Source organism: Mya arenaria, chromosome 14 (genome assembly GCF_026914265.1).
Source record: "Mya arenaria isolate MELC-2E11 chromosome 14, ASM2691426v1".
Classification (NCBI taxonomy): domain Eukaryota; kingdom Metazoa; phylum Mollusca; class Bivalvia; order Myida; family Myidae; genus Mya; species Mya arenaria.
Window position 1 is genome coordinate 2,465,249 of NC_069135.1, and position 27,681 is coordinate 2,492,929.

At 35.2% G+C, this 27,681-nt stretch overlaps 2 protein-coding genes across 4 annotated transcripts in view; one reads left to right on the forward strand and one right to left on the reverse strand.

Annotated features, from left to right (window-relative positions):
* Window positions 1-648: 648 nt before the first annotated feature.
* Window positions 649-20,066, reverse strand: LOC128216761 (alpha-aminoadipic semialdehyde synthase, mitochondrial-like). Its single transcript, XM_052923419.1, has 22 exons — window positions 19,928-20,066; window positions 18,703-18,953; window positions 18,294-18,470; window positions 17,036-17,188; window positions 16,630-16,776; window positions 16,181-16,259; window positions 13,867-13,994; window positions 13,228-13,502; window positions 12,737-12,848; window positions 12,383-12,442; window positions 11,474-11,544; window positions 10,126-10,247; window positions 9,621-9,861; window positions 8,731-8,839; window positions 7,801-7,877; window positions 6,940-7,003; window positions 6,024-6,191; window positions 5,728-5,823; window positions 5,287-5,402; window positions 4,921-5,009; window positions 3,793-3,975; window positions 649-3,564 (listed from the first exon to the last, which is right to left on the reverse strand). The coding sequence occupies exons 2-22, from the start codon at window positions 18,940-18,942 to the stop codon at window positions 3,458-3,460; spliced, it is 2,814 nt and encodes a 937-aa protein (XP_052779379.1). The 5' UTR covers window positions 18,943-18,953; window positions 19,928-20,066; the 3' UTR covers window positions 649-3,457.
* Window positions 20,067-22,733: 2,667 nt separating this feature from the next.
* LOC128216676 (universal stress protein Sll1388-like) overlaps window positions 22,734-27,681 on the forward strand; it is a 30,626-nt gene continuing 25,678 nt past the window's right edge. The window contains exons 1-3 of one of the 3 annotated variants that reach the window (XM_052923315.1): window positions 22,745-22,944; window positions 26,255-26,350; window positions 26,559-26,665. In XM_052923315.1, the coding sequence (XP_052779275.1) occupies window positions 22,854-22,944; window positions 26,255-26,350; window positions 26,559-26,665 (294 nt within the window). In that variant the 5' untranslated portion in view covers window positions 22,745-22,853. Of the gene's footprint in view, window positions 22,945-26,254; window positions 26,351-26,558; window positions 26,666-27,681 lie in introns of all 3 variants that reach the window. The other 2 variants (XM_052923314.1, XM_052923313.1) reach the window with 2 other exon arrangements.

Here is a 27,681-nt window from a genome sequence, read left to right on the forward strand (position 1 = left end):
ATAATTATTCATCAATATAGTTTGATGCACTTTTGCTCCTTTAATTACCCTGATACATATATGAAGACTTGTAATCATGAAAATACCAGTATAATAATGACTTATGGCAATACTCTGGGTTTTCATCAATATCATGTAAAGCATTAGTAATGAATATATATATAAATATATATAAAATAATAATTAAAATACTTAACTCGAAGTATTTTCTGATTCAGATTAAATATTTCAACTTTTTTTGTTACAACAATTGTGAAACAAGTTATAACAACATTATAAAATCCACTCTTGTTGTTATGATGTAACACGAGAGACTGCTCTCGTGTAGTGGGGGGGGGAACGGAAGTGCCCAGAGGAAACCCCCTCGTCTTGCTAGGTGACCATACACCACATTCAAATGTTTCCTGGCCTGTAATCAAACACAGGATGCCTTGGTCAAACACAGGATGCCTTAGTGAGAAGTGAGTGTGCTAACCACTATGCTTACCATATAACAGAAGTTGGAAATTTACACTCAAGGCTAAGTATGCAGACTTACATGTAGCCACTGTGTTAACCACTCCACTAACCAGACAACCATAATTGGAAATATTCACTTTAAGTAGGCAGACCTACAAGTATTTACGGTAAGCACATAACAACGAGATCAACTTTAATTCATATATTCAACAAACGGTACATGACATGTACATGTATTTAAAACTCAACTACAAGATGTATAATGAGCGGTTACTCCTCTAAAAAGAAATCATATCAAACAATCATGAAAACAATACAATCAAAAAAAAGTGAACAAGACATTGAATCAGAAAAGGCAAAATTCAACGCTTAGATTTTATAAATATTAAGGAAGTCATTTTTTTGTATGTAATAAAGTGGGCATCAACAAGTTTTTGTAACAACCAGAGGATCCATTACTTCATAAGAGTTGAACAAGGTCAAACTAATTTTAAAGCAATAATGTTAATAAAATATTTTTGAAGTACAGAATGTTTCTTCAAAACATATTTCCTTACCTATTAAGTAAACATCATAAAATTCTTCAGTATCAGTGTATCAAAGGCAGCATTCCACACATGAGACTAAGCTGACACAGTTTTTGAAAATTGCAGTAGCATAATATAGATTGTTTAGCATGACAAACTGTATTTTTAGATATATAGAAGGATATGTGCATGAGGTAAAGTACATGTAGCGCAATCTTGGCAATGGACCACTCTGCTGGCATCTTAGGTAATGTACATGTAGCCATCTTGGCAATGGTGCATGCTACTGGCATCTTAGCTGATGTACATGTAGCCATCTTGCCAATGGTGCATGCTACTGGCATCTTAGCTGATGTACATGTAGCCATCTTGGCAATGGCCAACTCTGCTGGCATCTTAGGTAATGTACATGTAGCCATCTTGGCAATGGTGCATGCTACTGGCATCTTAGCTGATGTGCATGTAGCCATCTTGCCAATGGTGCATGCTACTGGCATCTTAGCTGATGTACATGTAACCATCTTGCCAATGGTGCAACTCCAGATTTAAGTAATCTACTATAACACATAATATGATGCATTACACAATGACACCTACAAGCTTGTTTCATGCTTCTATCTTTCGTCACTACCAAAAATAATAAAAGTTGAAAGATTATAAAGTCTTAACTATCATGCATCTTCACAAAAAGACTCAAATGAAAAAAATCTCTTTGTTAAACTCACTTTAACTGGAATACATTTTCAACATTTAAGGTAGTCCATCCATCATCAGCACAAACAAATGCTACTGGTCAAGTTTCATTTAAAAGTTACAAAATGTTAAGTTTCAATATTTTTAACCAAGGGCTTAATGTTAATATCAAAATTGCTTTATAATCATAGTAAAATTTTACCTTCCTTCGATATCATATGATTAAAGAACTTATTCAAAATGTATTCCATGCAAAAAATATAATGGTAAACCAATATAATAACGAAAAAGAAAATTCAAAAAATTACCAGCTTTGGACAGCCAAAGACATAAAAGGAAATCAAAAATACTTACCAAACATGAAACACATAGTATACAAACGAATGTATAACATTCAACAATCAACTAGCGTAAACATGAGATTCCAGATAGCTGAGCCTAATAGGCTATGTAAAAAACGAGTGATATGTCGACTAGGAAACGTGCATTATAAAGAGAAAAACATATAAAGGTAAAGTATATATGTAACAATCACAGTATAACTTTTTGTCTTGGTTATTGGGCATAATATGTATAAATTTATTTAATAAAGTTTGCAGGGAATAATCTTTGTCAAATACAGAGTATTTTAAATGCATGTCGTCATGGCCAAGCGATGCAAATGCCTCTAATGAGTTTTGGCAATACTAAGTTATGATGGATGTTGATAAAAACCATCTACATCAATGTAATGATATGTGTAACTTCAAAGCTTCACAAGCATGTCACATCAGAAAATACACTGGCTAAAGGGGTAGGCTCACAACGGTTCATTTTCAACCCACCAGATTTGCAAAAGATAAGAAAAAAAGAGTGCTTGACATCAATGTTATGATCAAATATGAGCCTCGTAATTATAATATAAATATATACCAAATGTTTTCTACTTCACCAAACAAGAGACACTTAACATTTGCAAACAATGAAAGCTGGTGAACACAACACATCAGTTTTCAAACTCATGAACAATCACAAAATGCCATTTCTTAATCTGTTTTTCTGGATTGTTTTTCAAAGAGATAATAATATTGTTTGTCTTTGATAACTTAAGGCTTATATCTTATTTTTACCATATTTTTCGAAAATTTCAAATTTTTTGTGGGTGGGGTGAGAATGAGAGGATCAAAAAGCACCTTGGTGATCTTACCCCTTTTCCATCAATAAAACATAATGTCATAATTGACCAAAACATGTTATAATTAGCCTGTAAGCACTTTGGTACTTGTATTAACAACATTATTTCTCAATAAGAATCCCAACATTGGAATTTATCTAGATTTTAACTTTAACAGACCTTACAAACAAAGACAATCTTAATAAAAAAAATAGCCATAGATATCAAATAACACAAAGGGATTATATTTGCAAATATATGAAAGCAATTGGTCGTTTATCATACAGCAATAAAGTTCATCATCAGTTTATAATGAGTATTAATGACCAATTATATGGGAAAAAAACAATAGGAAAAACCTTATCATTAGATTGAGATTCAATACATTCAATCTTTATGAAGGATTATTTCATTTAAAACAAGTAAACCAAGTAAATATTAGTACCTACAATAATCACAGCACTCAACTGGACTTCTCTTTGACAAGAAAAAAAACACCATAAGTTGTCATAGATATAAAAATCATCTTTCATTGTCATATAATAGACACATTTATATTTATTACTCCAGAAGCCACTGTCCCCCCTTTTCTCCTGCAATGTGCCACGCCCCCTGGTTACATGGCTTAGATAGATTCCATGGAAACAATGCCCTCCTTCTTCAGCCTCTGCAGGATGGGCTGATATATGTCGCTGGTCAGGGGAATTAACATGCCCTTCTTCTGAATCTCACCTGGAATGTTGTGGGTATACATTGTCTATGCATTTACCATGGTCTATATCAATAACATTTTTCTTTACATTAGAATAGCTCTGAAAATGTATGGTCTTCTTCAAAAGTGAATATAAGGTTTAACAGATTTTTAAAAAGTACCGGGTAATGAAAATAATCAACTGTCTTTATAAATCAAACAGACACATCAGGTATGACAATGTTTATTATTTGAAAAATCTTTCGTACCACTGAGAACCATCTTTGTGGCAATGCCGGTGGGTAGACCGACAGTCTTGGCCATGGCAGAGTATCCATTGGGTTCATTGTCCCCATACACAACCAGGCTGACCCATCGCCTCTCACTAGAGCCGTCAAACCACTGGACACCGATGTCATGCTGCATCAGGATCATGTCCCTCTCCTCCGGACCTGGGTGGATGGTGATCATAAAGCTTGTTACAAAACAAAAATACTAACAAATGTCAAGAAAGTTTCCTTTTTTGTTTTCAGCAAAACGTTGAAATGAAGTATTGCAAGTGGTTGCCAATGCCTTTTCTTGTTTTTTTTTTCATTGGCATAGACCATGGAAGAGGCATAACTTAACATAGATTACAGCCACAGTTTTGAAACTTGCTACAAATGTGCAAATTGTTATGGTAAACATGTCTACTAAGTTTCATGATTCCTGTACAGTTTCCAGGTTATTGCCAACACTGCAGTTTTTGCATGAAACCTAATGCAACAATAGAATCTGTATTAACAAAAGTAAAACCACAATCAGAATTGAAATTAATTATCATGTTTCTCTTACAAAAGAGTTCAGACCAATATGTTGTCTGGTTGGAGCGCCCCCTTTTTAAATGGAAAATGCTCAAACATTTATCAGTTATGGGTAGGATTGATGTTACTGCAGTGATGTGTTCCATCATGTAACTATTGCAGTTTAGTCAAGATTGGTTAAGAAATGCTGAAGTAAGTGAGCAGACAAAGTTAGCTTGATAAAGTCTTGACTATTCCAGGGCCATAACTCCAGGGTAAACAGTGCAATCTATATTGATCAAAACATTAGGCTTATAAATACTGTCAAATAGTTTGGTATAGATTTTCAAGTTAGAGTGCAGACATGAAAGTACCACAATGCTAATGACATCGCAGACATCAACTCTGGACATTATGATGCCTAAATGCTTGAGATGTTATGCAGGGGACCTAGAAACACTCTTGTGAAACACATTATATAAATCTCTTCCCTAGAAAACAAGGTTCACTGCTTATACATGTTCACATCATATAATAACTTTTTAACCATGCTGTTCAAGATCTCTAGCAATTTCAGGCAATTTGTGCCCTACTCTAACAGTGCATGTTACTCACCGAATGCAAGTCTCTTGGAGAGGTAGTACGAGAGGGTGTCTATTGGAGTTCCTCGCTTGTCAATCAACTCATCCTGCAGGAGGCCCATCCTGGACACACACATATACACATGAACTAAGAGGCTACACAACACACAACTAGTAAATAAATATGGTTTACATATAAAGAAGAAACACATCTCATACTTCGAATGATGGTGTAACATTTCAGAACTTGACATTTACATATACAAATGATGGAACAGGACTACAACTTCCATTAAACATTTAACATCTCTGGTAAGATATATACATAATGAGTTTGATTGTACATAATGTAAAACCACTACCATAACAAGTATCCATAAGGGTCCCTCTCCATCCCTACCTGATGATGGCATCAAGCCTCTGTTCGTTCTCCCCAACAGCCTCAAACATGAGATCCTTCAACGTGTCCTCCAAAAGGTCGGAGGATTTTCCAAATTTACGGCAGAAATACTGACGCTATAATGTATAAATATTAAGCATAACAACACTTTACACCATACACTTTTCCATCACACATCAGTCATTAACATCATTGTGTTTCTGAATATGCCTTATTTTCATCAACAGTATTAAAGTACATGGACACTGAAAAACCTTCAGTAGTAATATTTTAATTGATACTCTAAAAATTATTGGAATTAATCAGTGACCACACATCACATGCCCACTCTACAAGACTTCTGAGCAAGACCAAGGTCTAAAACATATATACAACTTCTTTGGTACAATTCAAACTTCACAAATTAGCTAAATATGAGAACACCATTTGTTATTAACTCACCCATGTTTTCTCGGGCCCATTCGGATGAAGTTCGGGTTGCTCCACATCACTGAGCAGCCCCAGGTCCAGAAGACCTCTAGCAACATTCGAAAAGCCCTACAATACATGCGTACCAAAGTGTTGCAAAAGGCTTGAAAATAATACATCACATCCTAATGTAGTTTCTGAAATTGTTCTACAAAATATTTTTACGAAAATAACATTTTTTTTACAACTATTTTATGTCTTAAACTTAAAAGTGGTCTAGAAATGAGCTTTAACACCACTCATAGGCAATATCAGTACTATCCTGGTACCTTGTATCTTATTGTTCCCCGTATGCATGTGTGTGCATCCCTGATGCCATACTCATCCGTGTAGATCGTGGAGTCCCTATTGGGAAAGCCCTCCAGATTGAAGCCTGGCATAAACTCCAGGGGCTCCACGGCGTCCAAGAGCCCCCCATTATTGGCAACTTCTATCACCTGCAACACCAGATCATGTATTGAAACAGGGCAAAGCACATTAGGCATCCAATGCACAAAACAGCTTTTTTGTTTTATTGTACCATCAACTGGTATGTTAAATGTTAATACCTAGTCACTCCATATCATTTCCATATCATATAAAAGAGTATTGCTTGCTGATAGTCATGGACAATAATTAATGAATAAAGTTATTCCATTTTGTTTAATTGTTCTTTATTGAACTAAAATTGAATGTGGAGTTACCTATTTTGCAGTCTTTACAGGTTGTAACATTATTTGGGGTATATTGTTGAGATGCTCTTATAAAGAGACCCTTTCAAATAATATTCAAGTTATAATTATTTAGAATATCTGTGATGAACTTACTTTCCTACAATATAACATAACCGTGTTCCTAAAGATCTTTATCTAACTGCCTTTAACAACATAGCTACAGATGAAACACAGACAATGGTCTGCTAATTTTTCAGTCACTTTAATCAACAATAATTAAAGCCAGAGTTATGGGCCTTGTTAAACATGTGCATATTGTCTCAGGCAAGTTTCATTTGAATATCTTGAATGTTTGATTGATTATGGCCATGGTTGAAAAATGTGCACGCCAACAATGTAACTAGTATTACAATACCTTGATTGTGTTCATTGGAAAAAGATGAGCGCAAAGATTAAAGAGAAAAGGTTTAAAATCTTTGGAAGAATATAATAGCGGTACTATAAATAATGTTTTATACAGATGTCATCCTACCTTTCCGTCCTTGAGATATTTTGCTCCACTGAGGCAGTTCATCAAAACACCTTTGGGATACCAGCTAAAAAACAAAAATCAGCAAGTTAATGGCCATGTTCCAATAGTTAGAGGGGATGCACAAACCAGCTATCGGATAAAAAGATTATGAGAACTAATGTTGTCTGCTCATTCCACTTATATGACAGTGACAAAGTTCAGGGCAAGATGAAAGTACAGCAAGGCATAGCACCGTGCTAAAAAGGCCTAGCTGAAACGCTATATAATTATTAAGTATGTATACATACAAGGTTTGTAGAAAGTGACTTAGACTGAACAATACTTTATGATCTTTGTACATAACTGACATTAGAGTCAAACTCTTCAGAAAATACTAGATTTTGCATATATTATATGCAAAATCTAGTATTTTAAAACCAAAGAAAAATTCTTGGCTTGCAAGAATGATATTTTCACTTCTGTTATTTTCACTGCATTCACAGTTTTTGGTTCCCTTATTGCTTTATGAAATACCAGTTTCTTTAACTATGCTGTTTGAATTTGTTCCTCATTTGAATTTTCATCAACACTCATTAAATTGACAGTTTTCTTCAGGAATTTTATCATATAAGAAACACAAAATTTATTGAATTTCAGTGTATGATCACAATTTATTTCTCTCATGATGAGAGAAAGTTTATTTTCATTAATGCTCACTGTGATTATTGTTGAAATATATTCCAATCTTACACTGAAATTCAACAGTATCCTCTATTTAATCACATGACAATTACGATTGAATTCATACAATTATACAAATATCTGATTTAACTCTATGTATTTACCATTTTAGATAAATGATACATAATTCTCATAAGATACCTGAACTTGTATCTGAGTGGGGTGTTGGAGTTTTCCGGGGCCGGTAACCCTCCACAGTATGACACATACGAGCTGATCTAAAATTTATGATAAAAAAAGCATATTTTATACACCAACGTGAATGTATAGTAGCTTAAAACCTTGACATGAATATCAGGAGAAATTGGCACTATATGTCAAAATAAGTGTGTACTTGAAGTGCAATTTAGTGTGAACAAGTCTTTATAAATGTACCTGGGTAGTTGCCTTACAAATCATACCTAATTGTAGAGAACAAATACATTTAACATGTCATGCTAGTAAAGAATTATTACTATAAAAGAAAATGAGTACAGTTGAAAAAGCATCTTTGATAGTGATCAAGGCTAAAAAGTCTATCATATTCTCTATCGGTAAGCATGATTCTAACCATAAAACTACCTATATACTCAACAACGGTACAAAATAATTAGTATATCATTTGTAGCAAATTATTACAAATATTTTCAATGATAACAGTGCGTCCTACACAAACAATCAGACAACACAGACACAATATGAGTGATAAGTGTGTAAGATGCAGAGAAGACCAATGGTAATGTGTACAGATTATCAGAATTCTCAGGACTTCTATATTCAGTATAACAAGCCTACAACTCCTTTAGTGTTCAGTCCATACATCTTAAACATATGTCCACACATTAAACATGTGAATACCCATATCTCTACGCTTGTAAACAACTCAACATGCAAAGGAGCTTTTTATAGGGTACAAATGTAATTATTGGTATTGTTATGTGTTGTTGCAGTATTTGTCTACCTTTGCACAATGCTACAAAATAAACACGTGCTCAAGCCTTTAAACTTTATACTGAAATTCCACAGATTTGTTGTATATATTATGGTAGTTAAACCCGGTCAACACCAGCCCCTTAACTATATGTCCCCTACCTTTCCACCAGCATGCTTGACCTCATCGAAGCACTGCATGGCCAACATGTGGTCAATCCCCGGGTCCACACCAACTTCATTTACGATAGTCACATTCGCATCCAATGCCCTGCAAACACATACACAATTTCAATCATAACTGTTTAAACACTTAATATAATCACAACATATAATGTTTTTTTTTACTTTTATGTCTTTATATATTTCATTATTTTATTAATCATATCTATACAGTACCACTTTAATTATAGACACTATCTCTGACATAAAATTGCAAAAGGATGGAAAATTTCTGAATATTCTTATATTAATTTTGAGCAGTAACCTTTGAATTAAAATATTTTAGATAATTCATTAATATACATGAATACATATCGATGGCCTCACTACCAAATGACGAAGCTACAAAATCCCAAGTTTTCAGTAGCAAAATTTTAAGTATTTAGTATTGGTAATTTGATCACACATCTTTTTTACACAATACCAAAGTAACAGTTTTTGTAGTTACAATTTTTGAAGGTTCGGCATTTTTGCCTCTCTGTAAGATGTCCAGTCATTGCTCGACATTTTGATCACATTTTACAACACCATTTTCTCATCTGACTATTTACACAGCATTTTGCAGTAAGATGCGGCTCGCCTTTATAATTTAAGTGATATAAGAATTCCGAAACAGAAAAAATGCAGCTTCGGCATTTTGAAGTGAGACCATTGATATATTACTTTTTTCCTCTTGCTTTGTCTTGGGCCGTTATGCGACACTCCAATTATCCACTTATCACGCAACATCCTTGCTTCACCATAAATTTACCTCTAAACAACCTCTTATTCTTTTTAATTTTATTTGATCAGTCTCACAAAAAATTAAACTTGTATTTTAAATTACATACGCCTGATGTAATTCCCTCATAGCTGGAGACACGTAGCTGGCGGTGACCATGTTTTTCTTGTGCTTTATGCACATTTTGGCAATGTCTGGATGCATAGAGTATGGTAGCAGACTGACAACAATGTCGTAGTCAGGCACAAGTCGTTCCAGCTCATCTGGTCGTCGTCCAACATCCAACATCACCATGTCTGCGTTCGGGCATCGGCCCTCTATATGGTCCAACTCCTCCTTCATCATGGAAGCTAGGCACAAAAATAAAGAAAAAGTTTACAGAACGATAACATGCACTTTATGTCTTTTTTGATTCCTGTCAAAGTAACCATTGTAAAGAAGTGAGGAGTAGATATTTTTATGGATATTTAACCAAATCTGCCTATATTGGCATTTTAGTAAGGAATGGTTCATAAAAATCCATATGAAATAATAATAAAAATCAATGTTGCCTCAATAAGAACTACCTGTCACAGTGTCTACCTTAAAAAACTATTAAAATTTTCCTCACATACCAACTGTGACCTGCACATCCTTATCACGGGAAAGATACTCCACGGCGGGCCCAGCCACGTAGCCCGCACCAAGCACCAGCACACGTTTCTGGCCTGGTTGTATTGAGGCCTTGTGGGCTGACCTGTTGAGAATTTGAAAAGATCAGCAATAACTTCAGAAATTTAAAGGACACACAGGTCTTGAAACTATGGGTTAAATATTTGTTAAATATCAAATACTGTTAATCCTGAATATGAAATTCACATTTGCCTTTAGTTTCTGTGTATGACTTCTGATGTTTTCATATAAATGTGCCTAGTTTGATGGAGAGTATATGTGATTGGTCATTAGAAATATGCCATCAGTTGTAGTCTAAACAATGGTCTGAGTATTGACTTCAGAATGGTTTGTTTCAAAGCATGAATTGTACAGGAAAAAACCCATGAATTACTATTTATTACCCTGTTAAGTTGAATGTTTTGGCACATAACACGCAGAACAGGTGTCCAAAAACAATTTATATTCGATCATTATCACAAACATAAGTTTTGAATGTTCGTTCTGGGCATCAAAGAAAACAGCAGTGCCCATTCATTTTATGAAGGATGTCATCGCTTATTTTTATCAATGCAGTCTCTGTGGTTAAAATAGATTATGCATGCATTCAAATCTCATTGAACCGAAAACATCTGGGATTTTTCGTTTCTTGAACCATGAATGTTATTTCTTTTATGCAAGATCCATTTGCTGTTCGTGCATACATAAACACCAGTGCACAAGGAACCCTTGCAAAAGGGAAATAATTGTAAGATAAATTGTGTTATCTTTATCCAAAAGGATGACCGGTGAATGCATAAGGCTGTGTTTCATCCAGAAGGTTGCTGCTTTTCAAAATGAAAAGCATATACATAAATAAACAATGGATTTCAAGTGCCAGTAAAATCTTAATTCATTAATGATATCTGTTTACATTCATGGGAACATAGAAAGACGGATGACAGATTGTTATGTAGCCTTTTTGACCTATATTTCGTAAATTCTTGAATTTTCAGTTAAATAGGGGACATAACACTCAATAATTATTCAAGTCTGGATTAGGCACCTAAACATGTGCATCGTTATGTCCAAGGATGTTGCTGCCGTGGACAACACCACCAAGGCTATCAATGCGATTTGTTTTATCTTTGTTTTTTGTAGGTTCTGATCTATGGATCATTTAAGCCTGCTGGCGTTGATTGATCAATGCATATTTTGAAATCTCCATTGCGTTTTTATTCTTAACTTTTTTGAAAACATCAACTTTGCAAAACCCTGTGTATGCATGTTTCTTTTATAAGTTGCCATGTTAGGTTAATATGCTGGACTTACGTGCTTTTCTTTCTCATTTCTGAAATGTATTGGAAGTTTGGGGTCAGCTCGCCATTGGAGGCTATCACAGCCTGTAATGTAAATATATCAAAATATATGCAAAAAGATGTAATTTATTGGTGCACCCTTTGATTTTATTTACCCTAGAAGTAGAAGGCACTTTCATATTTGGATTCACCCTATTATTTATATAGAACTTAAAGCAAAAAACAAACAAGAAGCGCAATCTAGTGCATTTTGTCTTTATGAAGTGGGGTTTATGTAGAGAAGACCTGATGGATATTAAACTACTGAAACAAAGTTTGAAAAGTGTCTTAAATAATTCTGTCTTATACTCTTACATGCATGCAATTTACACGTTAAGTTTCATTGCTAGGACCCTTCGCAAAATGATACCAACCCTTGTCTATGTGTTTTTAGTGAAATAAGGTGCACAACTCAAAGTTTGGGATATAAACTATAGAAGGGCACAGCTCAATGTTTATGACAGCAATATTGCAGTGCAATGCTACACTTGTACCATTGTCAGGTCCCATCAGTCCAATTACTTTACACCATGGGCTCTTGAAACTTTGTATTTCATAAATATGCATGTTTAATGATAACTTCCTGGCTTTTTCTGTATTACCTGAGGTATGTCTGAGGCCAATGAAACATCTATATTTAGCAGCATTACTTATTTATGTGTCAAATTTTTTCTTAAGTATCAAATGGACTTATATGTTATGAATGTGAGCAATATCTAAACTGAAAATCTTGGAATATGTACAAAATCCTTAACTAAAACTTTGATAGCTTTTAATTTGTGGCCAAGGTTTAAGTGTCTACATGCTGCGACAAGGCACAAAAGCTTTGACCTAAGCTCATTTTTTCGTAAAAACATGAATATCAAAGCAAAACTGTACTTACATTTCTCACAGTCGGATTAGCATCATAGTCTTCAAAAGAGGACACAGCATCAGATTTCAGCTGAAATGGTTTACAACAAGATTAATACCAAGTTCAGAAATCATGTTTGGTTTGATACAAGTGTTTCATAGAGACTCTAAAAATAATGTTGAAAGCATATGTGAATACATTTTAAAAAATATTGCTTTTTGCTCAAAGCATAATAATGAGGTAAATCATGACGAAATGAAAATATGTTTTTCCTCATAGCTGTGCCTGTCCTAAAAAATATTTGTGAACAGCCGGTGAAATAAATATTAATCGTACACATAAATTACACAAATAACCTTTATATGTATGGAAAAGGTGACTCACAATTTCAGGAATGTATGGGAGAAGGAGACTGCCGAAGTACTCCGTTGCCTCTCGGGGCATCTGTGCTGGCATGTTGTCTATGGAGCAGATCAGCACACCGTCACCCTTGAAACTGTAACATACAGTGTTTACCTCAAAGTGACCCAACATCCATTTAGAATTTTAATGAATGAGGATAGAATCCCTAGCATTTTGAATGCACAATACTAGCAAATTGAATGACAAAAAAGTTGTGATCTGAATAAAACAATGTGCCATTCCTCTATGGCTCTACAGAAGCCATCTCAAAATAGCTTACATGTATGTAATAACAACACATAAGATGGTTAGTTTTTTCTCTCACTACAATTCAGAAACTACTGGATCAACCAACTCAATAGTAAAATTTGCATTGTTTCTTTCAGTTTTCCCATCCATTCCATACACGGGAGAAAAAGGACAATGTCATATTAAGCTCTTGGATAAAACAAGCCCCAAGGGTGTTATCTAACCTTTCAGTTTCTTGATTAAGCTCCGCGTCATACAGACAGAAGGGTTTGTCAATGGTTGTACAATCCTTCATGAATTCTATGGAGCCACCGGGATCAGCAGAGATATCACAGAGGGAGATGAGGCGATGGGGCAGCTGAGGGCACCCCATACTGGACGGTAACCATGGGAAGGCCTGGGCCTTCAGAAGTGTCTTTGCGTCAGGTATGGTGAGCAGGCGGGGGGAGTTTGGGGCCCAGTAGATCCCGTTGATGATACATGATGAGTATTGGGCAACCTGAACAAAAACATTAAATAGAGACAGGCAACAAGAGGATCAAGGACTCAATGCTCACATTCTTCTATTGAAAAGACACGCAGAGCAAATGCCAACATTCCTTTTTTTCTTCTTTTGATCAAAGAGGGGCATAACTGTTAGGCCAGCAAAACAATATCATAGATATCTGCCTGCATTCTTCCTTCCAATCTTTTGTGAACCTAGAAAAACTTTGAGAGTTATCATGACAATCTTAATTATAAATCATCACACTTTCTACTTCAATCACGCTGTTAAAAAAATGCTATTTTATATGTTTCAGGTATTGTCTATGTTTCAATGCAATGGAACTCTTTGTATTTTAACCCATTAGATTCTGTAATACCTTATGGCTGAAAATTGAGATGTATCTTTCAGGATAATTCTCAAACTCCTCTGCGTTGAACTTGCCTCCCTCGATACGGACGTAGTGGTCATCTCGACTCACCACGCAGCCATACACCTTCTTCATTGCTGCAAAAATACAGGCTCTCTCTCAGGACAAGGTCTCATAACGGACATTAAATGCACACGTACATCATTAGTTGATATTGAAATTAGTAAACAACAGTAAATATGGATATGATTTAATAGATTAAGCATTAATTTTACATTCCAGACCCAGAAAAAAAAGTAAAAGTTGTTAATACTCAATCAATATTTTTTTAGTTTGTAGTCTGAACTTAAAGCTTGCTTGTGTTATTTTAGCATGCATGTTTTGAGCATTTGTTTCTATCTATGTATCACAGTTCTGAAAACATTATATTCAACTGAAGTTTTAATAATTACTATGTATAGCTCAAATACTTGAAATATTTTACGTACTAAAGCACTACACACATGCATTATTTCTGAATGTGCAATTTTGCACCCATAGTAAGCAAAAGTTGACTTGACTTGGCTTAATGAATAATTTACCTACATTATATAAGCACCCACATTGACATAATGTTCATTATAACTAGAGTGAATAAAGAAAAAAAAAAGACAACCAAGCTATTACATGACCATATGTTTCATATTCAAATACATACTACTATTATTTTCACTGGATAGCACATACATGTATGGCGCACACATCTGAAATGATATTTACAAAACACAAATATGCATTTTGCATAAATGCATCACATTGTAGAAAATAGCAAATTAGTTTGCAAGAATATGATCATTAATGGCTACAATACCATGAAAAACTGGGCAAAATCTGACATAACATAACAAGTCTTGACTTCCTCCTCTAACAAGTTCATCAGGCCACACTTTCACGAAACTTCCTATGCTTAAAAAGCCTAAATAGCTTATTTCAATATAAAGCCAAAATGCATACAATACTTAAATTCAATTTTGATAATTATAAAATGGTTTATTATATTTATCATAAAGAGTTTCCATATTCCTATTTAATATCTAAACAATCTTAAAGAAGTAAATATAATGCAAGTTATAGAAAAACAAAAGTAGTGAGCTTAGTATTATCCTGTCATAGGAGACTTAAGAAGTTTCGAGAAATTGGGGCCAGAGAGTCCATTACCCCAGACCTTGTATACCTGTAAGTTAATTTCTATGTTTTGAATTTAATGGAATATATCATAAGCGCATAGTGAGCGCCATGATATGTTTTATAAAATTCAAAATATAAACAACACCAAAATTACAGTTTGACTTATTGTGTCACTTTATGAGAAATAAATCTCAAATTTCAAACACAATGCATCAATGGGGTACAAAGAAGGGCAAACTGTTAATTGATGTTTCCTTCTATGGATTTAATGCACCCATTTTTCAATAAAAGAAGTAAAAAACATCTTAAAGCAACAGCTCCTATTTTTCTCAAAAGAATTTGGCAAAATGCAAAATGCCAAACAAAGCATTCTTGTGAAGCGATATTGCATAAAGTAATGCAATAACATAATATTTTATGCCTGTGACATTCTGTGATATAAGTTGTTTCACCTAACCTCAATACTGTTTTTAGACAGGATTTATATTTATTTGACGCACTCACTCCAGTGTTTTGGGGCAAAAATCCATAGTACGAATCATTCAAATGGTGTGGGCTAATCTTGTTTTGCCATCTTGCAAGAATTTATACTTCAAAAATATTTTTTCAACATGGCAGAAGGTTTTTCGTATCTTTTCTGCAAAGTTTTCCTTTTACTGGCGATTTCATCAATTGTAGCCTCTACACAAACTGATGGTATGAATTATCCCAAAATGACAATACAGCTACAAAATAGCACTACTTCTGGCATACAGCAAAACTGGGAAAGACAGGATGTACATGAAAGTATGATTCTCATCAGAATGTGAACTGTTTCACACAGTAAGTTAATGATGCAGTCAAATTATCTCATATCATCATATCTTCATATCAGCATGATTATGTGTCCTCTGAATCAGGGTAAATGCATGCAATATTAAGGTGAATGTTATTTCCATTACTTACACAACATCCCATTATAATATCATTCTTGGTTAAGTTAGCACTTGGGTTAAACACAGTTCATCCAAATATTAATAGTACCTTAAATAAAATTGATTACATAGCAACATTGTATAGGATACAGATGGATAAGATGTCAAACAAGAAAGGTGTATATTGTATATAAAGAAATTTCCCTGCTAGAAACATTCGAAACATAGATTAAGCTACTTACATCCTTTCTTGACGACCTTGGGCAGGTGGTCTGGCTCAATGTACTCGTGGGGCAATTCCTGGAATACCTCCTGGGCTCCCTGAAATATCAGATTGAGAACATCAATGATGAGCACAAAGGGCCTACTGCCATATATCAGAACAAGGATAATGATCCACACAATATATATTGGTATTTTTCCCAATTTGTAATAAGCTTATTAAATTGGGTATACACATTAAAGTGATAAGAATAATTTGCAAAGACCTAACCATGATTCACTCTGACCTTAAACTAGCTAACATTACCTCGGCAATAACAGCCCTGTATGTTAAAATTTATTTTATGCCATGTTTGTTTTTTTTTCACAGAGAATATTAATGTATTAAATGCTTAGATAGACATTTCTCAAAGTGCAAAATGCAACATTTAAGAGGATAACTGCATTTGGTAAAATGATGAAGTCAAACCTTGGACACATTTCCAGAGCCTGTGAAAATGAAAGTGAGAGGACCAATGGACTTGGGCATTCTGCCGAGGGCAATCTCGTATCCTGCATCTCTTACTGCCTGCCTGGCGGCCTCACTGTTCCGATAGTTGTGGCTTGGACCTATGTGCTGAAAGCATTATTACAGGTTTGTTGATCATTTCTTACAATCTTGAATAAGGTTTAAAGAGTATAGAAATTAATATGTCTTAAACACAATTAATCGCAGTAAAATACTCCACGGGCATATTCAATGTTCAATGTAAAATATCAAAGATGATAATACTTATTTAATCAAGTCCAATGGAACTACAACTGCATAACACAGATGAAATCTTATAAAAATAATTGGAAGCCAAATATGTGGTTTCACCCTTTTACCATCTTACCATGAAGGGTGTGTGGTGCCCGAGTGCAAGAAGACGGAGCCCCATGCCATGTAGGATGTTGATCATGCCGACCACGCCTGCATATTTCCCAAAGGCCACCACTCGCTGACCAGCAGGGTCCATCATCTTCTCATAGTCAATCAAACGAACATTCTGAAATACAATGAAAGGCCTCATTATAAGGCTCCATGTCAACCAAATTTTCATCTAAACAAACTATTTTAATATCTGCCAGTGACAGTAGTTCATATCCAAAGCATGTACATACTAGTAACAGGCAATATACTGAATCAACATTCCAAGTGAACCATATATTTCAAAGAGCAAAGGGGGACAAACAATGCAATAATACACACCTATCTGTAACAATTGTCTCACTTAGAATTTACTTTCATAAGGATACACAATTTCAAGGGCCATAATCCACTCATACATGAGCGGATAAGGCTGGTTTTAAAAGGGAACAGAGCTCTCATGGATATCAAACTGCTGCTGTTGTGTTTAAAAGAAATACAAAAACAAGAGGGCCATGATGGTCCTATATCACTCACCTGAGAGAAAGTTTGAAACATTTGATACCAATATACAATATTACACACCAAATATCTTAGCTCTTGGCCATTTGATTTCAGACAATGAGATTCTTATTCTTTTCCTTTATATATTTATGTAATACATGAGACCCTCAGAGCGTGACCAACTTTGAACAATCTTGTTAGAGGACAATGTTGATTTGTTTTCAAAAATGTACATACGGTCCAAATTTACTGCTGTATCTGCAAAAATAAGAAAGTATGTCAAAGTCAAGGTCATCTAAGGACAAGCTTGATACTAAATACATGGTCAAAATGTTAAAGCTGTAGCTTCAAAATTAAGAATGAATGTCCAAAGGTCTTAGTCAAGGTCATACAAGGACAGCATAAATATTTGTTTCCAAAACTGTACACATGATCTAAATTTCACTGCTGTAGCTTCATAAATAAGAAAATAGGTCATACAAGGACTACATTGATATGTTTTCAAAACTGTGCACATGGTCCAAATTTCAAAAGGACACAGTCAAAGTTTATCTGAGGACAACATAGACAAAATTGTGTTCAAAACTGTATGCAAGGTACATATTTCATTGCTGTATCAAAAAAGGTCAAAAGGTCTAAGTCAAGATACTGTAGCATGTATCATGTTCACAAGTAAATCTTTACAGACACACAGACGCAGTAGACCACATCATGGCATTGCATAAAATTGAAGCCCCAACCTTCTCAAGTATGGCGTCAAGCAGTGGCATGTTGTCCTTCTGTGCCTTGATTACGTGGGAGAAGAAGCAGAATGTCTTATCTGGAATGAGCAGGTCCTCCGGAACTTGCTTCACGCCGATAATCACAGATGCCTCTGATATGTCCTCCTGGATAATTGCCCCTCTGTCCGAATATTCCTAAAAATTTAATTTCATTCTGATTTTATAAAAAAGATGAATGATTTTTACCAAATGTTTCCTTAGAGTGATAGTGCAATAAGACACCAACATCTTTATGTTTTGCCACTTAAACTAGGAGGATAATCAAAGAAGTTGGAAATTGTCAGAGTAAATGTGTAGAACAAGTGTTGTACATTTACACGGAAAATCATCACAAAATTTCATTCAAACAGAATAAAAACAATGTTACCTGCATGCTATAAGCTCTCCTATTGGATGGTTGAACAATGACCTTGACACCATGTTTGACAAGTTTCTGCACTTGAGTTGGAGCGAGGGGTGCCCGACGCTCCCAAACATTGACTGTCTCCCTGCGTATGGCCAGCACAGGCTCTTCACTGCCACTGATACGTCGCACACATTGGTGCCCAAATGACACTGATGGTTGGTTCAAATGTTGCCATAATGTGTGCGATTTTTGCCTCCACATTATTCCTTAGACTATAAATAAAACAAAAAATAAACTTCCTTTCTTTCAAAGGTATACCTCAGATTAAATGATAGGTTTTCAAAGATATATAAGAAAAACTGCAGTGCAAGCTAAATTGTGGATACTTATAGATCTATTATGGATTTAAATGAAAATATGCAAATGAAAATATGCAAATATGAACAGGCCCCAAGAAGATGTGTTTGACAGACATGACTCTTAAATAAAAAACAACAACAAGACAATGGTCCTCTCTTTGTCATGAGTGAAAGAGTTATCATTACCATTAAATTTATATCATTATATTATGAATTTAATTATCCTTACATACAGTACATTTATATAATGATTTGAACATATTTGGTAAAATTTCAATGATAGAGCAGGTAAACGGACATGTGTACAACAGAAGGGGGGGGGGGGGGGGGGGGGGGGGGCAAATTTATGACATCATATCAGTAAAGTTGTAAAACTGACTTTTATGATTAAGCAGGGTTCTTATTGGAGGCTGATAGGTGGTCTTGTGGCTTTAAATGATGGCTTTAATCCAGTTGAATCACTATTTCATGCCAATCTTTTTCATTTCATTATTATTAATAGTTATACTCAGTCAGACAATCTGCATTTTAAAAAAATATGTTTCCTAACAGTTACATGCTGGACAAAGTTTCAAAGCAATTTGACAACAATAAACTATTGCAATGGCAACCAGGCGCCGTTTTTATATCAATATATGTACCCTTGAAGCCGGATTTGCTTAAGTCAATACCAGACAATCTTGGCGAAACAACCAAAACTCGGTCGACGGCCGCCTTTTCAGACAGGCAAAAACATGACATTACACTACCCCATTTAAAGCCCATTTAAGTAATTAAAATGGGTTAAAACTACTGTAGCTTTGACAGTTTTACAAAAATAAACAGGCAATTAACTTGAATTTACCACAACAAACACAGACCAATACGAAAAATATAAAAATACTCACTAATCTTTGGTGAAAACGTGTGTGTATGTTGTTTTTGTTTACAAATTAGGAATATTCCTCGGGTATAACGACCTTGACCAAACCAATCAAACGGCTAGGACGGAACACACCTCTTTACACCTCCGGAAGTAGCATTCGGAGCACCTCGGCCATTGGCTCATTCGGAGCCATTCGGAGCTTCTCGGCCATTTTTATCGAAAACAAGTTGTTTTCGATAAAAATGGCCGAGGAGTTCCGAATGATTCGGAGCTCCTCGGCCATTTTTGTCAACTGATAAAATGGCCGAGAGTTCCGAATGCCATTGGCTTTAAATTTAGATTAGAACCCTCTTTCCCTTTTTTCAATATATATATATTTTTGTATTTTTGAATGAAAAGTAACGTAGGGTACTAGTATATTTAAATTTTGGCATTAGACAAAACGGTAAAAGAGAAATGGTAATACGCTAACCCTTTGATACATGTCGCATTGAAATGACCAAGGAGTCTAAAAGTCCAAGTAAGATTTTTAAACAATATTGATTTGTTTCATTTTGGAATTCCTTCTTGCGTTTGTTGCATAAGTTTGTACAAAGTCAACACATTCACTACTTATATTACTGTAGGGTTATGTGCATCTTTTTTTTCAAATGCTGGGCTTTGCATATAGATAAACTCGGAAGCCTTGAAATATTAAGAAAAAAGAGCATTTCCTTAATGTAAGGTTTTGGTTAAAGATTTAGCTATATGATAAGTATAACTATACGGACCGTCAAATCTACAGAAACTGAACTATTTAAAGAGCTCTTCAAATAATGATAAACCTCTTGAATTTAATTAAAGAAAGCTACAATCGAATAAATTATAACATGATTTAAATAGGAAACCTCTCTAAATTATTTGGAAAGTGAAGCTTTCTCCAAATCAACTGAATCGAAAAGCTCGTACTAGGTATTGTTAAAAAAAACCTGCCAACACTTTCGGCCAAATAAATTTCGGTTCTGGGGGAGGGGCGCAAGTCAAGAGTTTTCGCCCCTTAGTTACACCCCGGCTCTCACGTCAAGTCCTGGATTCGCCATTGCATATTTAATAAAGCTTAAACACTGACTCGTTACAGACTCTGAAACATAATGTAACAGTTAGTCTCTCACGGTTTGAAGTTACATTCTCACAGACCTATTTGACATTTTTTTTGTCTTGATATGAGCCATTTTTGCATTAATGTCTTGAGACCAGTTATGTAAGACTGCCGACAAAATATCAGATCACTGTTGTCCATATTTACAATTTGAATTTGATGGGGTGTTTTATGGCTGAAAGCGTTGCTTACGTTTTGCCGAGAAACATGATTTTTTCAGCAGGTTTTCAAACAATTGAGATATGTTCTATTGTGAGCTATCTTATATGATTGAATTGAAGGTTCGTTGGTTCTGAGACGCGGCAGTTAAAACTAATGTCAAAACTGTCAATCTGTATGAACGCAGCTTTAATGTAACATATTACAATTTAACAACACACAACTGTGTTCCCGATTTCTGGAATGAGTGGAAAGCAAATACCAAGGCTAAGATCAACAATGATCATAATTCGTGATGGTCAAGTTTCTGAGCCCGAAGCCTGTCATAATTTACAGTTACAGGGTATGTACAAAAATAATGATTTGCAATGCTGATGATGCTGAAGTTCAGCAGGTCTCTGGTATAAATGTGTATGGTTATGTGATGTGTAATGTGTGGAAACTCACTAAACCGGATCTCCACAAAACCGGAATCCTCGGGATACCGGACTTTTTTCAGAGTCCCGGTTTTCCCCTTCTATTTTCAATGTAAAATAATCCCTACAAAACCGGAACCTCGGAATTCCGGATACCGGACAAAAAATCGAGAAAATCTGTTAGTTGTCAACGTAATTTTACCTCACAAAACCGGACGTATATTTGTTCAAACATGTCAAAATGATTTTGTGTATTAGGAATTCGCGAATCGCGTGTCACTTTGTCACTTTGTTCAAATTAGAGCGGTGCGTTAATTAAACTATCAAACATACTTAACAAGCATGTATATTATATGAATTATTTCAAGTTACTTGAACCATTGTTGATGTAAAATAAATGTTATCTTTATGTGTTTTCATTTTATTCCAGTTTTCAACTTCCCTTTAAAGGTTAACTCAGTTAATATTTTGAGTAAACTTACTCCGTACATCAAATCCTCACTAAACCGGAATCCTCACTAAACCGGAAATTTTGCCCAGTCCGGACCTTGTCCGGTTTAGTGAGTTTCCACTGTATATCTTATGTTGTTTTAATTTTTGCAGAATTAATGCTTTCCGAAAAATAATTGATTCAAAATGTTCATTAATAGAATAAGAGCTGTCCACAAACCAGAAAATTATGGATAAATAACGGATTTGATAGAATTGGAGCTATCTAATATCTAAGAACCATTTGTTGTTCTCATTAATTGAATAAGAGCTCTCTTCAATTGATTGAAGAGCTCTTTGATTTAACTAATCGGAGGGCAACAAACAATAGCAATAACTAAACATGATAGCATCAATTAATTGAGACCCCTCCAAATCATGTTCTTAAAGAGGTTAAATTGATTTTGAAAAGAGGAGCTCTAGATATCAGTTGAGGTGGTATCTTTTATTAGAAGAGATCTTCACGTATTTGAGTTTTAATATGCATACTATCGGGCTGTCCTATATCACAGGTATATATTTTATATTTATAATGTAATTTGGTAAGGGAAATAACTTTTCAAATGCTTTCCCACAAACATAATTAAGTTTGTCTCCCATGAAAATATGACTCATAGTTTCCGAACCTGACGGTACATTGTGGCATTTATCATACGTGCTGATTTCACTTCAGTTGTTTATTTGTCAGTGGAGAGTACACATTCATTTATTTTTGTAAGTTCGGATATCTGTAGGGATAATTTAGAATGTCTGAGGGAGCAGTAGCAGGTGCCGGGTCCGAGAGAGTGGTAGCCATCGCAATTGACGGCAGTGACAATGCGAAATACGCCTTTGATTGTAAGTGTACACGTTGCCTTGTCTATTTATATTGAAGTGTAGAATAACTTCACGGAGTTCACTACCAGTATCTGTAAAAATGGAAATTTGCATTGATAAGATACAATAACACAACTTTGCGATTAGCGCATACCTCTTGCGAATTGTACGCCATATTCAATGTATTTGAAATGATTTGATCATTTTCTACAAAACACACTCGTATATGATATATATGTGATTGTATATTTATGCAAACTATTCACAAGTAGTTTTACACATTTCATACTGGTATGCCTACCAGGTACCTGACTGCTTTATTGCCAATAAAAATCCAGCTCTAGGCTACCTAAGATGCAGAAACATTCAGATTTCACAGGGCTGTCTTTCAATGAATTTTGGGGACGATAGTCGATACACTATATAAAGGCCAAGGTATACATATATCCTTCCCCCCCCCCCCAAAAAAAAAAAAAAAAAAAAAAAAAATGGGTAAAATTTCAGTGGGGGCATCCATCATCTCAAAATAATATCTTTTGAAAAAATGTTTGCTGTTCAAATTTAAAAACAATTTTCACACTTCATTATGTACTGTGTTTTGATACACGTGTACTGTGTATTACATCAATTTGCATTAAAATGTTGTTATTTTTCTGTCAACATGCATTATTCGCCTTTCTCAGGGCCCTGGTTCCATTACCAAAATGTAGAAAAACAGCCCTGTTACAGGCATCTCGTGGTGGTGGCACCCCGTTTTTAAGGTGACGTGGTGTTTTAGTGCGCGTAGTGTTGGCACCCTGTGTATAAGATTGCTAGTGTTTAAGAGGCGTGCTGGTGGCGCCCTGTGTTTTAGGGGCTTGGTGGTGGCACCCCGTATTTAAGGGGACGTGGTGTTTTAGTGCGCGTAGTGTTGGCACCCTGTGTATAAGAGGCTAGTGATTAAGAGGCGTGCTGGTGGCACCCTGTGTTTAAGGGGCGTTGTGGTGGCGTTACCTAAGTAAGGGTGGTGGTTTTGTTTTGCGTACTTCGACCAGAGGAGTTAGGTCGGCCGTCGTTCGAACGAATCGTTTTACCTAAGTAGTTTAATCCTTTCCGTGCCTTGTGGAGTTGCTGTTTCTCGAATTATACATGTGATAAGGTAAGTTTGTCTTTATGACGCTATTGTGTTTTATTATGCTAAATTGCCTGCTGTTGTAACTTCCCCAGCATGGTGTAGCTCCGCTTTCTATATACCACCAACCCGAGTATAACCTTTCAGATTGCTTTCTAGATGTACATGTATATCAAGAACTTGTAACAGGAACAAGAATACTACAAATTCGTACAGAATGGATATCGAGTGCATTTGAAGGACACTCACAACTCGAGTGCATCTACATCAGCCCAAAACGCGATGTATTAATTGTTTGTAACGCTCACACTTGAACTGTGATTGGAGTTTCGTGGAGCACATCGTCATGCTAATTTTCGATGTTTTGTGATGGATGAAATCTGGCAAGAAGGAACTATTCCAGACGATGGCCCAGAGTTAAGCTTACCCAGAGTGTATGTAGTCAGATCCTTTCTCGGCTTAATCGCGGTTGACCTTCGTCTGTACATGTATACTAGTATGTTTTGCGGCGTCTGATTCATTTATGTCGTAAGTCAGACTTCCGAAAGCGTTGAATTAACTTGAATTATCTTTATTTGGACGATCTGGTGGTTGTAATGACCGATCCTTGTGATACACGAGACCTGCACACACACGCAAAAACACACATGCATGAAGTAATAGTACACAGTAATTGCATCATGTTACATTGCCTGTTAATATGAATTTAATACTGTGAACTCAGCAGGAGGAAGTTTATGAGATTTACTGCGGTAACGGTCTCGTTCGTGTTCTCTAACAAATCAACATACATGTACTACTTAAACCATCACACATTAATGTGAATAAAACACCGTAAATAAATAGTCTTGATTGTTTACGATAAAGTATAACAGTTGCAATTACATTATCTAGGCCACAAAGATTATTAAGAATTTAATGCTGGGTACATTTGAGTTCACCATTGATAATGTTATGCGATACGACTGACATTGTGAAATTTGAGTTTTTTAGTCTGTCCTGTGATGTTTTAAAGTTAACCTGTCGCTTTATGTAGCCCAAACAGACACGTCGGCGATGTAAGGTAGATTAAATTACACAGCTTTACCTTAAAATGGGCATTAATCGAAGACGAGCGTCAAGGCTACACTAGTAACTGAAGATTGATTATGCACTTGTCCCAGGTATGCCCTATTATAGTCGCACAGTTGTGCTCCGAATAGTTCAATATTGTAAGTAAACCTTTATTTAATCATATTGCATTGTTTTAATAACCAATTTGAAGTCGAAAATCGTCCCAATTCCAATTCTGAAAAATTTGCATTATATCAAAATGTGAAAATTTTCCGGCAAGTTTAAGTGCATTCTTGTTCATTTTAAGTCAAAATTTGAGTTACAAAATTAATCAGAAATGCCTCTGCCCAGTGCCCAATTCCCAAAATGGTGGGGGAAACACTTTATGAAATGTAAACATACAAGCGTTATGGTAGTCTGGTAAAAGAAATTGATTTGAACCATCCTATCTATGTTGTCCCGATACCATGGAATGTATAGGCTACGGCAATTGACAAAAGGATTAGAAGATGCATTATTATGCAAAGACCTCTCTCCCCCCCAAAAGACAATCGAAAGCTCTCAGAATTCGAAATAGTATAAGCGGGGCAAACCGCGTACACATTTTTACGTGTGGAGTCTTATCAATAACCGTTACTTAATTAAAACAGTTGGCATCGAGTTAAAATTTATGTATGGTATATTACTTATCTGTCTTTATTTTAGGTCTTTGTTTTCTAAAGATGAAAGAAAGGATTTCAAATCGGATATGTAACATGTAAAACATAGAGAGTAATATTTGTCACTTAATCCTACGATTTATTACTCTTCTGTTTGCTTGCTGAATCTCGAAGGTTCAAAGCAAGGGGTTACTGTTCTTCACAAAATGTTTGATGTTTATCGCTTTTTGAAAATGTATCACCGGTCAGAACTTAGATCTATATATTACTAGAAAGAATTTGTTATATACCATAATCCTTACACACAATCATGATACCGATTTCTAATACACCATTTTTAATATCCGCCTGTATAAACAAACCATACACAAGTACCAACCATATGCGCCATATATCAGCTTGTGAAATGTTGTGATTCTACTGAATTTTTATCGTTCAAACCTGAGCTCGGGTGTCTATACATAACACTTGCACGGTTCAAAGACTTTGTATGCTCTCTTTATTACAGTTTACAAACAGAATATCCGCAAAGTCAATGACAGGGTGTACCTCGTTCACTCCGTGGAGATTAACAGCGTTCTGCATTCCACACAGTGGTACAGCTGTAAGTATACTCCAGACAATTAAAATGTCATGTATAAGTAGAGTGAAATGCTCAACAGTCCTCAAAAACATGTTTACTAGCACAGTGATGTAATTACTGGTTTGGTATGATGGACGCTACATCATTTACTGTTTACAATTAAAAGATTTTTCATTTGCAACGTGTAGTAACTTTGGTATATCTTAATGCTCATAACCCCATATTTCAGCACCGTATTCATTCGACAAGGAAATGCTGATGAAACTTTTGGAGGAGGAGAAAGGGAAAATCCGAAAAAAGTTGGAAGAATTTGCTGTACTTCTTAAAGATGCTGGGGTAAGTTGGTTATAACGTTTAATAATAATAATAAAATGTCTATTAATTAACCAATGAGACGTACCCGATCAATACTGATGAGTTAATGCGCTTCTAAGTGTAGGTCGCGACCAGCCTTTGCTACTTCTGTCTTGTAAGCGTGATGCTTACAAGACAGTAGTAGCAAAGGCTGGTCGCTGTACATATTCTTGTTTAAATGGATGGCTAAATGCATGTTTTATTAAGTCTTTATTACATTGAACGATGCAATATTATACAAAAGGATTCAAACATTCAAACTACATTCAACCACTTTGTTTGAAACGAGATGTTTGAAACAAGATGCATGACTTTTTGTATTGTAAAGAAATCGTTTGACCAGTAATGAGATGATCACCCCATGATAAGAGTCAACATGCATGACTAAGGCATATGAGTAGTTCTCGCACAATTTTCGTCTTGTATAACTTGCATACACATCAGCGAATAGGAACAACAAACAACAGGATGTCTCGTTTTTGGACTTAATTGTCTGTTTACTCGCTGACAATGGTCTTTAATAACGCATTATGACGTTCATTTCTCGAAGTGGATGCTCTTTGCAAAGTTAATGATCGATTGTTTAGTATAATTAAGTCAGTGAGTCTAGCAACCGCATTCCACAAGTCTTGATTAATCTGGTATTAGCTTTCTTGCTTTTAATCAAATCTTGGAAATTGTACAAATTAAACACAGTGTAAATTAATTGGACAGAATTAGCATCTCGAGAGGAACATTTTCCTGGTTTTAAGGTCTTGGAAAATCTAATATGTCAGATCTCTTCACCTCGTGTCTTGTACTTAAAATCCCTCAGGGTTTTACGGTGTTTTTGTTGAAGAAAGCATTTAGTCGAGCTTAATTAAAACAATACGAACTGGGCTGACTAGAATAATACATCTAAACAGAACACAACAAAAGTTTGTTTTGACTTGTACAATAAAGCATTTCCTCAGGAATGTATTAACAACGTAAACAAACATTTCATTCATGTACGTATA